The 18,616-nt window shown below is 35.0% G+C and overlaps 2 protein-coding genes across 5 annotated transcripts in view; both read left to right on the top strand.

Moving 5' to 3' along the window:
- Nucleotides 1–7,491, top strand: part of LOC106130354 (myosin heavy chain 95F) — a 50,102-nt gene extending 42,611 nt beyond the window's left edge. For 2 of the 4 annotated variants that reach the window (XM_060945754.1, XM_060945755.1), the window contains exons 20-26: nucleotides 101–193; nucleotides 1,504–1,545; nucleotides 3,280–3,400; nucleotides 3,690–3,807; nucleotides 4,198–4,416; nucleotides 5,024–5,195; nucleotides 5,673–7,491. In XM_060945754.1, coding sequence (XP_060801737.1) covers nucleotides 101–193; nucleotides 1,504–1,545; nucleotides 3,280–3,400; nucleotides 3,690–3,807; nucleotides 4,198–4,416; nucleotides 5,024–5,175 — 745 coding nt within the window. In that variant the 3' untranslated portion in view covers nucleotides 5,176–5,195; nucleotides 5,673–7,491. The remainder of the gene's footprint in view (nucleotides 1–100; nucleotides 194–1,503; nucleotides 1,546–3,279; nucleotides 3,401–3,689; nucleotides 3,808–4,197; nucleotides 4,417–5,023; nucleotides 5,196–5,672) is intronic. The other 2 variants (XM_060945756.1, XM_060945757.1) reach the window with 2 other exon arrangements.
- Nucleotides 7,492–9,992: 2,501 nt separating this feature from the next.
- LOC106130350 (nuclear envelope integral membrane protein) lies at nucleotides 9,993–18,520 on the top strand. The gene is made up of 9 exons (XM_060945710.1): nucleotides 9,993–11,227; nucleotides 11,486–11,607; nucleotides 11,778–11,988; nucleotides 12,494–12,663; nucleotides 12,980–13,195; nucleotides 14,212–14,336; nucleotides 14,951–15,112; nucleotides 16,650–16,800; nucleotides 17,169–18,520. The coding sequence occupies exons 1-8, from the start codon at nucleotides 11,149–11,151 to the stop codon at nucleotides 16,795–16,797; spliced, it is 1,233 nt and encodes a 410-aa protein (XP_060801693.1). The 5' UTR covers nucleotides 9,993–11,148; the 3' UTR covers nucleotides 16,798–16,800; nucleotides 17,169–18,520.
- Nucleotides 18,521–18,616: the final 96 nt, after the last annotated feature.

Genomic DNA, 18,616 nt, shown 5'->3' with positions numbered 1-18,616 from the left:
GACTATAAATATCAAATATAAATATCAATGATGCGGAATGAGCAAAAAGATTGCCTCGTTGCACAAGAACTACAGAAACAAATGGAACATTCATTTTCAGACTAGAACAAGAGCGTAGAGATCACGATATGGCGGTAAGACTGGCGAAAGAGACCAACGGCCACGTGGAAGGATCACCGCCTCAACTGAGAAGGTACGCTTTATATGCACTGGCTGTTTATACACTACCTACCCTCTTTTGAAAAAAAAAAGTTTTTATACAGAATAGGGAATGTTCTTTATTTGAATTGTGATTCGTAATGCAAAATACTCAGCGGCAACACTAAATAGACTAAAAATATATTTTTTAAATACATCAATTGATACTAGTGTCATTTTTTACTTTTTTTTTTAAACTTGCTTCACTGTTATCTACGATGTTAACAATCGAGGAAATATTTATAAATATAATTCATCGGTCTTTTAGATTTAAAATTAGAATGTGTTTCGTGACGTTTGCTTTACGAATAATTGAATATTTTTGACATGTATTCTGATAACTTTTGGTTATGATGGTTTATCAGCATCAGATCTCCGGAATAGAAATACCAAAGTTTTATTTATCCCAGACCAGTCAGTGAAACATATAGTCTGATACAATTTACCTACACACTTACATTTAAAGTTTAAAAGAAATCGCACACTTCTAAGGAAAATTCTGACACTGTACAATTGTGACGTCACATGGCCTGCAACTCTTCTGTACATAGCTTAGTGCGACCTTCGAATCTAAGGGCGTCTACACACGACACGACCGAGCGACGAGACATAGCTAGTTATTATGAGTAGCGCACAGTATTAAATAGAACTATTTTGTTTTCCATCTATCTTTCCTTATACTCGTTATTCTTTTTTCTGGTCGCATTCACATCTTGTTTTCGAATTTTACCAATTTTAAAATTTTGGCAAAGTTTAACGGTGAGCTGTTAGTCTGATTTCTACTCAGAATATATTCCACATCTTTTGAAAAGAGCATTAATATCAATAACATACCTACTTAGTTAACATATTAATAGCAACCACGACGAAGTGAAGTAAACTACAAACATGTTTAATGTCTATGGCAGCTATCTCCACTTGTCAATGGATCCCCTACCTTACATACATAGTAATACACATCAATATTGTTTGGTCAATATAGGATTTTAGATTAGAGATTAAACTACTGGGTACTGAATTAAAATTTTGTTAATATATATAAATACTTCTACCCCTCCGGGAAAAAGGCGTGATTTTATGTATGTATATAAGAAAAGTTTTATAGGTTTGAGAATTTATTATCTGTCAAATGCCAAGTTTTTTTTTTTACCAATCATTAAACGATACGATTAACGATATAAACGATAGATTTTCGTTCGGTAAAGACCGAAGTTATTCTTTTTTTTTTTAATAACGTTAGTACGTTAGGCGTGCGACAGATGTCGCGTTGTCGCTGTGAGACGCTCAATGTTTGTGTTTGCACAGTTCCGCCGGGGAGCAGCTCAATGGCGAGCACAAGTTGAACAGGTACCCACCCACTCGCCGGTCTCTTTCGCACACCACTTCCTCTCACTCACGTTCTACAGCAGATTTTAATTTTATGAGTATACGTGTCACGGGAGTGTCATTAGTACTAACTAAAACCCCAACGGATTGTGGTTAAGTGTAGGTATTTGCAAATACTTATATGGTACCACATGGTTGGTTAATAGTAAGGCAGGCGTACAAAATATGATCTTGTTGTCTTACGAGTAATTTTATGAGTATACGTATCGCGGGATTGTCATAACTACTAACTAAAACCCCACCGGATTGTACGAGGCTAAGTGTGGATATTTGCAAATACTTCATGGTATATGGTACCACATCCTTGGTTAATAGTAAGGCAGGCGTACAAAATATGCTCTTGTTGTCTTACGAGTAAGACCTGCCAAAGTGTCCTAAACCATGACAGTAATGAGGTATCTCCCCTTCGTGATATGAGCTATTGCATATAGCTCTACTTCCTCCTTCCACGGGATTTTATTGGGACTGAAGGCCTAAAATTCTTTATGAGAGACCGATGAAAATTAAAAAAATATATATATTAAATTGAAATATGGAATCTGTTGTAGAACGCGAGCGACCTTCTACTGACACGGTACTAATTTGTGCTAACAATTCCAGGTTGACGCTTCTATACATATGCACGTATTTTAACGATTTGACGGATTAAGAATGCTTCACGAATCTTTGTCTTGAGCTAAATTAATTTAGGTGATTATGTGATTTGGAGCCATATTTTGGTTTTAGTCGCTTTATTTGTTTTTGGTTTAAGTGTAGTTAATATTGTATACTAATAGTAGTGGTTATTTATTTCATATGCTCTGTTTTTTTTTATGTTTTATCAAATTTTCTGAAATTTCTAGCACGAATATATCTTGAATGTTTTACCTTAAAATGGATATATTTTTTAAATTATTAAATATAAAATATATATATATATATGTATGTATATGGCACTGATTTTTGTTGTTCAATGACTTTAGATAAGACTTTTGAAGTACAAAGAATAACTTAAATATGTATGGTACCAAAAATGTAGATTTGTAACATATTGTAAATAATCATTTATCATAGTGGTTGCATGATATATGTAGTTAGTATGATGGTTACACTTTTTTGCACGTTAACTACTAGGCTTTCAGAAAATAATAGTTTGATAAAATGTTTACTCTTAATTGAGTGATATGTTAATGGTTCTGCTTTGTTATGTAGATTAAATTTTTTATGATTTGCAGTTTTTACAAAAGCGGTGTATTACTAATTCGATCTTAAGCAAGCACTGACATTGACCATTTATTTTTCTTAATAACCCCGAAAAAAAAAGCAGATGGCACGAATATTGTTTTATAAGTAATATAAAAATAAATTAATGGTCATGTTCAAACATTGTAAAGGACGATTTACACCAAACGATATTGGTCGCATTGGATTATATAAGAAAATGTATATGAGACATTATTTTAACTCATTGGCATCCTTTTAAGTATTGGCTAACCGAATCATAAATTTTATAATAATTTAAGGCTGAATTCAGCTATTTTTAGAACCCTTGTGACCATTAAAAACCTGTCACAGAATGTCTTTTCAAAATATACATGTAAATCTTAAAAAATCTACATGCCTACATACCATAATATCCGATTCGTATCAATAACGTTCAGTGTAATTCGTCCTTACATTAACCTACTTCAAATCTTAATTGTCAATGTGCGTTAGGTCCGAAAGGGTAAGAATGCAGCAAGCGATGCAAGGCAAGCAGAAATACGACCTCTCCAAATGGAAGTATTCGGAACTGCGAGACACTATAAACACATCGTGTGATATAGAACTTCTAGAGGTGAGTTCAGATTTAATTATGCAATTTGTATTTTTTCATCGTTTTTCAAGGTAAAAAAAAGGCTGAAGCTACATTCAAAACTAAGAGTTGTCTGTTTGAAATAGTTTCTGCAATAGATTACCCGTTATATCAATTCGCATTTTGATTTTCACGCGTGCAGTGAAAGTGAACAAACAAATAAATTTACTTTTCCATTTTTTCTATTAGTATGTATTAACTTCAACTTTTTTAAATTTGGCATAATTTACTTAATATCATTCCGATGCTTGATTAATAAATAATTTACAAGGCGTGCCGCCATGAGTTCCACCGCCGGCTGAAGGTGTACCACGCGTGGAAAGCCAAGAACGCGCGCAAGAGCACCATGGCCGACCAGGAGAGGGCGCCACAGTCCATCATGGAGGCCGGTATGTAGAAAATATTTTTTATTTACTCGTAAGTACATACATACATGTAATAGTCTCGTCTTGCGGGGTAGACAGAGCCAAATAGTCTTTATAAGTTCTTAATAACTCATAATATATATAATAGGAAAAAAAATACAAAGTTTTTGGTTAGACCCATAACTAATGTGTGCTAGTGAATGTTGGCAGAAAAGTAACGCAGTGAAATTGTGTGATATAATCAGGTGTAATCAGAAGGGAATGTATCATAATGATCGTAAAGAAGAGTCAAATTGATTGACCTGATTCGATCAGAAGCACTTTCATCACGGACTTTATTTTTTTACAAAAACACCTTTAGGTATCCTTTTTTTTAACACCATTATCCAATTTGACAACAAGCACCATTTCCAGCCAAAGCCCCCCGGCTGCCGCAGAAGGGCGACATCCTGGGCGCCCGGCACCGCTACTTCCGCATCCCGTTCGTGCGCGCGGGGAGCGGCGCGGGGAGCGGGGCGGGCAGCGGGGCGGAGGGCGAGCGGCGCGGCTGGTGGTACGCGCACTTTGACGGCCAGTACGTGGCGCGCCAGATGGAGCTGCATCCCGACAAGACGCCCGTTCTGCTGCAAGCCGGTAAGGCTCCTTATAGGGGGGACTCGACAGCCGCTTGGCGGTAAATCTTAGCAAGACTAGTGGCGACGCCAACCGTTCAAACTGTTATGTCTTTGACGCTGGCAAAGAACTGTCACGTCTTTGACGCTGGCAAAGGCGCCGACTATGCGGTGCGCTGGTTGGATTTTATAAAAGAGGATTTTGGTGCAACTCGTTAATTGTAATGTGCGGACAAGTTCTCACTTGTTGTTGTTGTGTCATAATATTTTCTTAAAATGGCGATAGACATTATTTGGTGAACAGTTTTGTAATCATTTATTTTAAAGCCATCCGGCGGCATGCATTATAAGGGTTTATGTTGAGCAAAAAAGAATTGTAAGGCTTTATCGTAAACGTGTAAACGTATTTGGTGATCAAAATTAATTGTTCTATCAAACCCTAGCTACAGTGACCAAAAATAAAAATGGCGGCATGTATTAAAAGGGTTTGTGTTGTGCAAAAAAAATGTAAGACTTTAACGTATACATATAAATTAATTGTTCCATCAAATTAATCAACCCCTAGCAAAAATAAAAAATTACATTGCATCTCTTATAATTTGTTTTTTTTTTTATTATTATTATTTCAGGCGTGGACGACATGCAAATGTGCGAGCTGAGCCTCGACGAGACCGGCCTGACCCGCAAGCGCGGCGCCGAGATCCTCGAGCACGAGTTCGAGCGGGAGTGGGCGCGCCACGGCGGCGGGCACTACGCGCCGCCCGACTCGCGGCCGCGCTAATACCGCTGCTGTACGAGTAGGTATGTCAAATCGGCATTATTCGATTGCTGCGATTCGATTTGAAATGAGAACGCGATAATGAAACGAACTTATAAAATCCAAAAACAAAATATTTCCTATTTAATTCAGTTTTTTTTTATTGTCGGCCTCTGTGGCGCGGCGCAGGTAGTACGCTTGTCTGTGACACCGGAGGTCCCGGGTTCGAATCCTGAGAAAAGAACTTTTTCTGATTGCCCTGGGTCTTGAATGTTTATCTATATAATTATTTATTATAAAATATAGTATCGTTGAGTTGGTATCTCGTAACACAAGTTTCGAACTTACTTCGAGGCTAACTCAATCAGTGTAATTTGTCCCATATATATTTATTTATATTTATTTATTTTTTTACATTCACTGGATGGTTTCTACGTTTTCTATCACATTTCTTTACTTAGCTAGTGAGCATCTTCTTTTCAAATTTATAAAACTTTTATTGCATGTCATTATTTTTACAGATAACATTCCTAACGACTAGCAAGAAATTAGACAATAGCGAGGAATCAAGAGATTGAAGTAGCCATGATGACATGAGAAGATTCCATTATACACGAGAGTAAATTAAAATTAGTGCTTTTAATGTGCCTTCACAAGGTTCCTAGACATTATTACAATATTTATAGTAAGCAGTGATTTTAGTGTTGCTAAACGCAATAGCAAAATTAATAAGAAATTTATATATATATAAAAGAAAAACAATCTAATGACAAAAAAATATTTCTTTCGTTTTTGGCTCGATAAAAGAGATTTTGTTTGACTCCTCCATATTTTAAATACCAAAATAAATAAAAATATTTTAGAACAAGCTATCAGTGAATTTAAATATATTTTCGATTAATTTCTTTTTCGTCGGGCACTGTAAAGTATAAAGAAATGTCTGCTAGGTAATTAGAAGCAGAGAAATATACAAAAATATGTTATGAAATGGTAAATATTTTTAACTATACTTTATGAAATAACCATCGATTAAACCAATATCATTTATGCAGGCAAATTCATTTTTATGTGATCGAATTTGGATGTCGTGTAAAAAAATTTGCTTATTACGTTAAATCGTTTTTACAGATAAATTGTACACATAAGTCTTGACAGAGGATTTTTAACATAATAATGGTCTAAGTACAATGAACTGGAGTTTATATTAAATGATATTTATTTATACATTATATTGAAAAAAATGTATAAGTATGATGTTGAGATAGTGCAATTAAGATAGAAGATAATATATTAAATATTCCAACTTATCATCTTCAACTAAAGGTGATATACGTATTTTTTGCTGTCATTATTTCACCTTTATAAAAAAAACTAATTTGTTTTCGTTTTTGGCCGTTTATATTATTTATTTCTTGGATATATAACAAGTACACAAGTCAAGAAAGAAGTACAATTTATAAAAATAGGGTGCTGGAAAATAATATATGAAGTACACATCATTATACTTGATTTTATACAAATATGTAGCATAGTTGAATGTACTTTTGGTTGAAAAACTGTGATTTTTAAAAAGGTATTTATGTAAAATTAGGTTCATATTTATTTTATGAGGTTTGAGGGGATATTTTGTCATTCCTGTAAAAAAAAGACTGGTCTATGGCAGTTTTATTTTTTCTTTTTTAAACTAAAGTATTTTTAACAGTATTTCCAATAGAACATTCCTTTTTTGAAAACATTGTGTATTATTTTTATAATTTGTATTTGAACTCTTTTGTTCACTAAATTAAAAAATCAAAAATAATAAAAATTTACTAATACAGGATGAATGCAAAGAGGTGCCTTTAATGGTTGCTATTTACAAATAATTTTAATTCAATGTGCCTACTAAATTAAAATACATTCTAACTCAAAGAGTATATCTTAACACCTTTTTTAATTAATATTGAGAACTCTGTACCTACGGCAATAGTTTAAGGTCTTATAACATGGTAATATCCTTGGCAATAAATTTAATTTTATATCTAAAAGCCTGGATTACTGAAGTGTCAAAATGGTAAAGGATAATATCAGGGAAATTTTTAGTTTCTGATTCTTGCTTTTACTCTTATAAAGTAGCTTCCATTTTGTTTATAGTTCAGTGGATAAAACTTACTTCACTTTTGTCAATCCTGTAAGCTATGAAGTGACTTAGCAATTTTTTGAGAACACTTTTAGATAAGTAGGGACACTCTTTCAGTTGTAAATAATTTGTAGAAGTAAGCCTTGTTTGATGCAGTCTAGTATTTCACTTTGACCTACGGTATTTGTCTTTGCTTTACCAAATAAAATATTGATGAACTATTTATTGTGTCTTATTTGGCAGTTTCTGCTTCGTTTCCATATATCGGTAAATTTACTTTCGTGGACTAAAAGTTTTATACATACGAACTAGCTTTGGCGCTGAACTTCGCTCCTGAAGGAATTTCCAAAAAAATAGCATAAGTTATTCAGGTCTATTTTTTATCTGTGCCAAATTTCGTCTAAAATCGATTCAGCAGCTTTGATTGTATTTGTTGCAAACAAAAATAAATATTTTCTGGGCCTCACTCTCTCCGACGAAATTAGTGATGACTTGTTGCTTGTTTGGTCTAAATATTTATCGCCTTTATCCCATAACGAGTAGACAGTGAAAATGGTCACGAAAAACGTGAAGATAGTGACGGGTTGCTGTCCTGTCGCTATGGAGAAAAGGTAATCAATAAACTTGTTACTACAACATTACATATATAAATAGCTTTTTTGTATTGGTGCCGTGTGGTTCCCGGCACCAATACAAAAAAGAATAGGACCACTCCATCTCTTTCCCATGGATGTCGTAAAAGGCGACTAAGGTATAGGCTTACAAACTTGGGATTCTTTTATAGGCGATGGGCTAGCAACCTGTCACTATTTGAATCTCAATTCTATCATTAAGCCAAGTAGCTGAACGTGGCCATTCAGTCCTTTCAAGACTGTTGGCTCTGTCTACCCCGCAAGGGATATAGACGTGAACAAATGTATGTATATGTATTAACTCTTTGAGGTTGGGTGGTTAGTTTACTAACCACCTATTTTAATGCATTTTTCTTTTTTTCTGCGTCATTTACTGTGAAACATCGGTACTTTTTCGTATATTTGAACCTTTCTCTACAACATTGACGCAACTTTGGCGCCACCGCTTCGATCGTTGGGTGGTCGATTACAATTCAAACATTAGTGCAGTGCCGTTTTCTCAAAGGATTGTTTTAAAATTTCGTAAAAAGGTAAGATTGCGTATTTTCAGTGTAGTTATTATATTAATTTGTTATTTAGAATGTTAGTTTTAGATTATTTAGAAAAAATATACATTAGCGACTTTAATCTTTTGTACAAGTTGTTTGAAAAAAGGTGGTTTTATTACTAACCACTATGACTATTGTAGGTTTTCGTCAAGGTAATTTTGTTTCATTTTTATCATTGTTTTTTAGAATGCCGCGTGTTCTTACTGATAATGATATCGAAGAATTTCTGCTGGAAAGTATTCCTTCAGATAACGAGAGTCTCTGCAGCTAGGATTCTGGTGAGGAATTGGATTGTGAGCAGCCACCTCCATTGGTTCTTGGCGATTTACCTCCAAGGACTCAGCCAGACCCTGATGAAAACTACGACTCAGAAGATGAACAACCTTTATCGACCTATGCTAGTAGCAATATGCCGTCCACGAGTAATATTTGTACCACACAACCCATAGTTCCTGCACCAAAGTGGAAAAAGAGTTTTAGAATGGATACACCAGGTCAGTATGCAGGAGATGACGGCTTACCAAGTCATATTACTGAATTAGAGCATGTCACGCCTACCCAACTCTTCCGCATGTTTTGGACAGAGGATTTACTTGAAATAATTTCATTTCAAACAAACTTATACGTCATGCAAAAGGGTACTCCTTATAAGTCTACTACATCGGAAGAAATAGAAGTGTTTCTAGCTTTGAATTTGGTGATGGGTATAAAAAAGTATCCTAGTTACAAAGATTATTGGTCTTCTGCTCCTGATTTACATGATCCTTATATATCTTCCTTCATGCCACTAAATCTCTTCAGCTGGCTTCTAAATAATATGCACGTGAATGATAACACTGTAATGCCTAGCAAAACAGATCCAAATTACGATAAGTTATTCAAGGTCCGACCCCTGTTAGATATTATGAAAAGAAATTTCGATAAAAACGAGTTACTTGAAACAGTATATGCCAAAGAAACCTATAAAACGTGGTTATAAGGTTTGGATGATGTGTGCTGCGTCCGGTTATTGCCTTGATTTTGAAATCTATACAGAAAAGTCTGGTGACAGCGTTCAAACCGATCTCGGAGGAAACATAGTTCGTCAATTTTGCACAAATTTGGAATCAAAAAACCATAAAGTATTCTTTGACAATTATTTCAATAGTTATCCATTAGAAATTGATCTACAAAAACAAAACATATTGGCTTGTGGAACAGTCAACTCAAATCGGAAGTTCCTGCCGCAACTGAAGGATGATAAAGATCTCAGGCGAGGACAGCATGATTACCGTGTCAGTGACACAAATGTATCAGTGCTAAAATGGAAAGACAACAGATCTGTTTACATGCTTTCTAACTACATAGATCCTAGAAATAAAGGTGTTGTTACCCGCAAAGAGCGTAATGGAGAAAGAAATGAAATATCTTGTCCAGAGGCTGTGATGACATACAATAATAACATGAATTTCGTGGATAAATTTGACCAATTGAAAGGTAGTTATAGTATTGATAGGAAATCGCACAAATGGTGGCATAGTATTTTTTTTTCATTATTTAGATTGTGCAGTTCAATTCTTTTTTAGTGTATAAAGAACTCAAAAACGAACACCTACCACATCTCGAAAAACTGTCGTCTAAAGACTTTCGTAGAAGTATCTACCAAGGTATACTCGCCCCGGCTCTGGCAAAGAAATCTACAATACGGTCAAAACGCCATAGTGGCTCTGGGCCTTCGTCTCCATTGCCTGTGCAGATAAAACGACATAAGCCCACAGTTCCAGCAGAACTACGCAAGGAAAGCAATTTACATCAACCTGAAAGAAGTACTTCAAGAAGGTGTGCAAAATGCAGTACCAAAAAAAGTCCAGTACGTACTATCTGGCAGTGTAATACCTGTAAGGTACCTCTCTATATCCATACTACTAAATCCTGTTTTTCAGATTTTCATAAACAATGATTAACCCGTTATTTGGTTATTACATTGTAAAAAATGTTTGATTATTATTTTCCTTATATGGTCACAGTGGTTAGTAAACTAACCACTCTATTCCGTAAAAGCCTTAAGTATATGTTATGTTTTTTTGTATTTTTCCTATTAAATAAAGCATAATTAAACCATATTATGTACTGTTTTATTTATAATTCGAACTATGTGAAAGTGTGCCTGAAAGAGTTAAAAAGCTATCTGTCACTATTTGAATCTGAGCTGAGCATGGCCTATCAGTCTTTTGATGATTGTTGGCTCTGTCTATCCCGCAAGGGATATAGACGCGAATATATGTTTATGTTAAATAGCTACATAGCCATTCACCAGACCCAGTATTATTTATTACCAAGTGGAAGTTGTAAATACCATATCTAGCTAATGGCCTTAACAGCTAGTTTTAAAATCTTGTTTCATCTAATAAAGGTTTCATGCATAAATTAGTCTGTCCGTCTCATAAATTCGCGCCACACACCTTTGACTTCATTACTGCGGGATTTTTTTTTAAATGCCGTTGTCAAATAATAAGAAATAAGTCACTGTCAGTCTCAGAACTGACAAAAATTGAGTTTGTAGAAAAGCGTGTTTTGTTTGCCCTGTGTTATTTTTGAGAGCGAATTAATTAATCTTGAATGCAATTAATTAAATATTATGTGCATTTGTATTTTAATCTCTGACTCACGTTACAAAGAATTGATTTTATAAGTCAAAGAAAACTAGATCTTTCCCGCCATGGCTTGCCGTGGTCGCTGGATAACTTTCGTATTATTTCCCACTTTATTTACATTTGCTATTTCTTTGCCCTACGATGGTAAGTAAATATTCAATATTAATACAATAAAACCCCGTATATCCGGGCACATTTTCCTAATTCAAACCAGCCGCATTTTCTTGACGTTCTATGTTGGGAACATGATTGCTTCTCAGACTATTGTTTAGATTTGTTTTGTTTTTTCGCTTAAATATCACAGAGTTATGATTATTTCAAATGGTCTATCTGAAATACATTATTTTTTTTTTCATTTGATGCGAAATATACTTTGAGTTTAATTGTTAAATGAAATTTTAGTTCACTGGCTCGGAGGAACAACTACAATAGAGAGAGACATACCAACGCCAAAACAAGCTGTAGATATTTATTGCTATCCGGGCACCAACAAAAACTTATTTGCCATTTGGCAGACTGTAAAGGTAAGCCACTGATTGTTTACTATGAAATTCTTGTCAATTCTATAAATATTTTTAAGTGGGTTCCTTTTTAGGTAGGTCCTAACCCTATTTAACTAAAAGAAACACTCAATTCAATTATTATCATTCCTTTATTTGTACTAAAAAATCATTAATTTCTCCATACTTTTCAGTTCCATTTAAGAATAAAGAATGATGACTTTCGTCAATATTTTGGTACAACACCCGAAGACGTGTATAAACAGTACACAGAAGACAGCTTCGTCTGGTCTGTCAATCCTTTCCAGAGTAGAGTGACTCGGACCACCACATTGAGTCTGTTTGCGCCCACATGTATGGCGGTCAACACAAAGCAGAGACATACTGTTGAGTTGCAAGTTATAAGTGAGAATTTTGAACTTTTTTATTATTAGCTTTTATCTGTAGCTTGACGAATGTATCTTGATCAAATTAAGGACATCCTGGCAAAGAGTCAAGATAAGTCAAACTCAACATTATTTATCATAACTTGACTTACAATAAAAGTCAAAGGCACAACTTTTATGAATTTTCTAACATTTCATGACCTATTTCGTAACCCGTTTACACAAATATCTCCAATTATAAAATTATTAAATTAAATTGATAAAATTAATAAATAATAATTAAATTGATATAAAATATCTTCAAAATAATTGTAAAACATTTTTTTACTTTTATAGACTTAGATCTAAAGTCCTTATTCAAACATACTGAGTAAAGTTGTAACTGACCAATGTCTGTATTTGAAAGACAATAGTACAAAATCTATTCAGGGCTTCTACTATAAATACCAAAATAAGAGAGTAATGTGATTTTTTAAAATTTAGTCTTGCCTGTAGAGTTGTTTAAATTTCTTACATGTTCACAGGAATTGACATATGGAGGATAATACTGATGTTGGCTGGTATCACACTGATCCTGTCATCGAAAGCTCTGTGCGGAAACCCTGTGTTTTTCTACCTGTGCGGTGTGTTTGTGGGTGTGTTCGCGTCTTTTATGGTGCTCGTGTATTATATTAGCAAGCTGTTGCCGGGAAAGGTGAGTATCGAATCTTTCTTTTTAATATATAATAAACGAGATTTCGGAACATCCTTGGGAAAGTTCAGAACATGCTTTTCTCTGAAGAATGAAAGTATGGATCACACAATCTGAGCTAATATTATTGTCTGTTTGGTATTTCCCCATCAGCCCATCACAGTTAGTTGTACACTCAGTCAATTTATACACCCTTCAATACTAATAGGATGTTTACAATGTATGTGAGAACAGGCATTAACGATTATGACTTCATGCACCCGACATACATAAATATTTCCATGGCGTTCCAAGTTTAAAATAATGATTTATTTTTCAGAAAACCCTAACATACGGTATCCTGATTGGGGGGTGGACGGTCGGCGTGTACATATTCCAACAAATATGGGAGAACACGCGGACACTACTCGCTTCGTATCAGACATACGTGGTGTGGTACTTCCTGGCTGCCAGCTTGGCGAGCTTCCTGCTGTGCTACAGGATAGGGCCCCCGAGGAATGCCAGGAGCAAGAATATGGTCATGTGGATCTTGCAGGTCAGTTTTTAATCGGTATCTCATCTTTCAGTTTTTTTTGAGTCTGTAACTGTTATAGTCTTTGCCGTGTGGTTCCCGGCGCTTTTGAATAAAGTCACTCCATATCTTTACCATGGATGTTGTAAAAGGCGATTAAGAGATAGGCTGATATGCTTGAGATTCTTTGTGTAGGCGATGGGCTATAGCATTCTTAAATTTCATACATACATAAATCACGCTTCGTTACTAGGTGTGGGCAGAGACGGGTGGGCAGAGACTACATGTTTCCACTTGCCACAATCACTTCATCCATTATAATTCAAATAAATATAAATAAATAAATATATACAGGACAAATTACACAGATTGAGTTAGCCTCGAAGTAAGTTCGAGACTTGTGTTACGAGATACTAACTCAACGATACTTTATTTTATAATAAATACTTATATAGATAAACATCCAAGACCGGGATTCGAACCCGGGAGCTCCGGTGAAACAGACAAGCGTACCTACTACCGCTGCGTCACAGAGGCCGTCGAATCAAATGATCTATATAAATACATATCACTTCTTTATTCCTTTCCGGTAAGACAGAACCAAAAGACATATGTGAAAGGTTTAGATATAGTTGCAGATTAGCCCATCGCCTAAAATAAAAATCCTAAAGCTTTTCCCTTTATCGGCGTTGCAAACCTGAAGTTGTCCCTGCGCTCCTCAGAATTCTTATTGTTATGGTGTTTATGGAGTTAAAACGTCACAATCACTAGTACATCTCTAATTCTTTGTTATTCCTAATTCTATGGTCAAAATGGTCGTCAACACACATACATACATACATACATAAAATCACGCCTCTTTCCCGGAGGGGTAGGCAGAGACTACCTCTTTCCACTTGCCACGATCTCTGCATACTTCCTTCGCTTCATCCACATTCATAACTCTCTTCATGCAAGCTCGGCGGTTTCGGGTACTTTTGACCTGACCCTTGGTCAAAAGTATGGTCGTCAAATCGATTATTTCTTTTTATTTTCCACAGGTGGTGGGCGTCCTAATGATATTCTTCAGCAGCGATTATCAGGACGCGTCGGGCGCTGTCATCGTCCTCTCTCTATTAGTCAAGTACTTCCCCCAGTCACTGCTATACAGGATACAAGGATATTGGTATGTAAATTGAAGAAATAATGTTAGATTGAACAGTGTCAGTGGTAGAGCGGTTAAGATTTTGACATAATTTTCGGAAGCGAGAGGTAACAGGTTCGAAAGCTACTTAAGCGTTCATCTATGACTCTTTTCTATATAAAAAGGGAGTGTGAATGAAACTGTTGGCGTGAGAAGGCCTAGAATCTAGGCGAGCGACGAGCTTGCATGAAGAGAGTTATGAATGTTGATGAAGCGTTAGAAGTATAAAGATGTCATCTCTGCCTACCCTCCCTCTGGGAAAGTCCCCTTTCCCGCCGGGAAATTCCTAGCTTACAGTTAGGTTAAATTGCACATTCAGGTTATTGATATAAGTAACCATGGTAGTGACTGTCTGTGAGCCGACAGCCGTGAAAATACTTAGGATGATATTAGAAGAATAATTTAAAGATATTAGAAAGATTTAAAGAATTTATTTGATATTAGAAGAAGAATTTAAAGTTAAAAAGAGTTGCCCTTGATCGACTTTTGCATCTACGTTTTTTTGGACATGACAGTTATGGAAGTTGGCGTGTCACACAAATCATGCCACGATAGTGAAATGTAGTGTTAAAAATAAAAAAATTATTTGTTCCCAGGCGAAGAAAATTCCCTCCAAAACCGCGTTTACTAACAAACGAAGAATATTATGAGCAAGGCGCGCGAGAAACCAAGCATGCTTTGGAGAATTTGAGGAAGTACTGCTCGAGTCCCGACTGCGCGCAATGGAGTATCATGCTCAAGCTGAATGACTCTAAAAGGTAAATATTTTATTTATTAATAATACAGGAATTAATGTCGCTTTTGTAACATGATTCGAAAAGTCCGACATAAAATAAAGGTATGTTACGTAGTGCGTGTTTAATACCAATATAATAATAATACCATAATATTATATTGCAACGCTAAATACTAAAATCAGTTACTGGTAAATATATGCTTTAAAGCTTAGTCTAAAGGAAATAGTCACATTTAGTCAACGATGTAATCATGATTCAATGCGGGTAAGGTAAAGGAAAAACCCCCCCTACAAAGGTTGCGGAGGTCAGACGGGAGTCGCTTCGTATAAAAAAAAATTAAGTTACTCAAACTATGATCATGGTCAAAATAAGACTTTGGACAGTCTTACAGCCACGTATAGTACCACTGCTTTAAAAGCCACCTCGGCAATGTTCGACGGCTCAGAGTAGCGCAACCTACCGCCGAATAAAACCGAATTTAAATTCAATAAAATAACGACCTTATTACAAGTATATAAATCTTAAAATCGGAAAACGAAATATCTCTGGTTATCTCGCTCATAATATAGGACAGTTCAGATCGTGGGTTCAAATGGAGAACTCTGATAGGCTGAACCGTTTAAATATTTTCGCGCCACACAAAAATTTGATTTCTACGCAGCTACACTGATGTAACTTTTGACAATTGTTATACTGTACAACCTTTTATTATCAATATTATCATTCAAATAAGTATTTATTATTACTGTCCCTCATTTTTAAATCGCCATGTTTGTTCGTATGTATCTCTCGTTACGCTGGACCGATTTTGATGCGATTTTCTGGAAAGTGTTTGTTATTCTTAGTAGATTTTAGAAATTTAACCGACTTCACAAAAGGAAAATACCGTTCGGAGGCGGTTCTCTTTATACGAAAGTTATACCTATCTTTACAATACACCGATTTAGTTTACCTAAAAAAGATTCAGGTAACTACCTTCTGTTTCACTCGTTTTACTTTGCCATTTCTTGCTTTGATGTTCAGTTGAGGAGTGTTAGTGTGATTTTGTTTTATTTGCTTAACTATTTCACTCATATTTTCAACTTTTACACACCAAGACTTGCTTTCAGTTCTTACCTTCTATGTATCACTTTCAGTCCCTCTTTAGTTGTGTAGTTAACATACTTGGTTGACTTGTATATCTGTTTTTTTCTGTTCCACATGATTACAACGCATGAGCACTGTTTTGTCATTTTGCACATAATACTTACATTATTTTACTATCACAACGACTTGTCACTAATCAGTTGCTACTATTTTAAGTATAACCATTATATTCTAGATTCAAGGAAACTATTTATAAATGTATTTATATATTTATTTAACGAACGTACATGTCATATATGAAATTGTTTTTTCATGTCAAATGTTTAACTGAAAATCATGTATTGTAGATGTTTTAATAATAGTTAGTGACTATCAAATTAGTCTGACTTTATCAAACAAAAATGTCGTCTGATCAAAGACGGAAAGCTGGTCTCTTTCTTGTTCTTTAAAACCCTCAACTGAATGTCCGCAGATTCGCGAGTTTCGTGGAGGGCAATTCTCATCTCAGCGACTCTGAGGTGCTCGACTACGAGTCGTACGCGTTCTCTCTCGACCGGAAGCCGAGCTGCCGGCGGACGCTCGAAATCTCTGACGATGACTCCACTGACGACGACTTATAATAGGTTCGTGAATAGTTTCTTTACTGGGCCTGAAGTTCTGTGATGTGACACTTTCACGTCACACGCCATTGGCCAATCACGGCGAAGTATGCTATGATATAAGCCAATAGCAGCGGAGTTTCCAAATTGCTCAAGTTTTGACGGATTGAATCATAAATACTGCATCAGACTCGGAGCGTTGAGAGTTAGTTGGAATATAAGAACTTAAAAGTGATCAACTTTAAATTCAATTGAAATAGACAATAATTCACTTTAAAGTTCTCAGCCAGACCCAATGGTTGACTGGTAGATAATTCTCCTAACATTAAGTCCGCCTATTGTGCTATACATTTGTATTTTATAAAAAAAGTTTAAATAAATTCAATTGACAGGAGCAGCCCTGCGGTCTGCAGACGGGTGATGGAAATCTCAGATGATGATTCTTCGGAATATGAAGAATAAATGTTTGTTTCATGTTTCATGGTTTCAAAGAATTAATTAATACTAATAACATACTGATGATATTTGTACCATTATTTTTCAATGATAGTCTTAAAGGAAATCGTTAAAAAAATCTTGTTATAAAAGGCTAAGACTTATTTGGTGGCACCTTTACAACTTTAGTTTTGACATAGATTTGATAAATTTCAAAACTGACATACATATAGAAGTTATTTTATGACAAAAAAAAATTGCAAAAACAATAAAATGAATTGTTACTTATTACGACTTCAGATGTTCACAAATTAAAATAAATAAAACGCGAAAATAAAATTTATCATTATTTGACATTTAAAGAATTCAGTGATAAATAGTGCCTCAAAGTATGAGAGGATGAGAGGGAGTTCCAACATTGCATCTTAGTACAAAAGTAATAGGATATTATTAAGTTTGTTAAACTGTACATTACTTATCCCAATTAATGTTCAAATGCAAAAGTAAATTAGTTTGTTGTTTTAACGCGTTATCTACTGAACTAATCTTCTTCAAATTTTGCATATATGTACATAGGGTGCAACTGGGAACACGCCAGGATGACAGAGATAATTAAGAGTCTGGAGAAGGACACAGAGTACTTTAATCCCGGTAAAAACTAGTTCCTGTGGGATTTGCGAAATACCTGTTTCTTTTGTAGGTGGCGCTAAATTCGCGCGTGCGAAGCTGCGGGCAAAATATAGTGTTAATTAATGAAAGGCAGGTAAGTATAATGTCTGAAAAAGTAACTGAGATGGAAACACGTAGGAGGGAATCTCTAAAAAAACTAGTCCATAGAAGTGTAGAAGATACTGATTTAACAGTTTCGCGTTGCGTTATAGGTACTATTTATAAATACTACAGGTATTAGACTCGCTCGTAACGTACTTTATTTTATCTCGAATCATGTTACAATAATCCGATACAATGACCGTGATAAAATTAACTTACGTTACGTGCGCGTTTAATACCTGTAGATTTTCATACATATTTATAAATAGTTAAGGGCATTTTCTTGTGCTTGCCGTATGGACTCGACTTATGGGAATAGTGTGCAAGGAAGATTTGCTGATCAGACTTAACACATCATATGCGAGTCCTGTTAGGAATCAAGTTATTTTTTATTTTTTTATTTAAATAGGGAGTCGATACTGTAGTTTAATCGAGTTATTGCGAGCGGTACTAAACCAAGTGACCATTTTGTATAAAAAGAACTGATTTATGTAATTTGTAAAAGAAAAAAAACATGATTTGTTAGTAATAATTTATTTTGTAAAAAGAAAAAAATAATTAATATCTTACGTCTAATTTAATTTGGTTTGTTTCATTATGTGTAATATAAAAATAATAATGTTCCTTATATTTT

Source organism: Amyelois transitella, chromosome 9 (genome assembly GCF_032362555.1).
Source record: "Amyelois transitella isolate CPQ chromosome 9, ilAmyTran1.1, whole genome shotgun sequence".
NCBI classification, from domain to species: domain Eukaryota; kingdom Metazoa; phylum Arthropoda; class Insecta; order Lepidoptera; family Pyralidae; genus Amyelois; species Amyelois transitella.
Note: the sequence above shows the minus strand (reverse complement) of the source record. Positions and strands in the feature narration are given on the sequence as shown.

What these genes read in the sequence shown, in the direction of transcription:
- LOC106130350 (XM_060945710.1), top strand. Translation starts at nt 11,149, where the DNA reads ATGGCTTGCCGTGGTCGCTGGATAACTTTCGTATTATTTCCCACTTTA. An exon ending in CCATTTGGCAGACTGTAAAG is followed by an intron (nt 11,608 to 11,777) that starts GTAAGCCACTGA and finishes CATACTTTTCAG; the next exon opens with TTCCATTTAAGAATAAAGAA. An exon ending in TGTTGAGTTGCAAGTTATAA is followed by an intron (nt 11,989 to 12,493) that starts GTGAGAATTTTG and finishes ACATGTTCACAG; the next exon opens with GAATTGACATATGGAGGATA.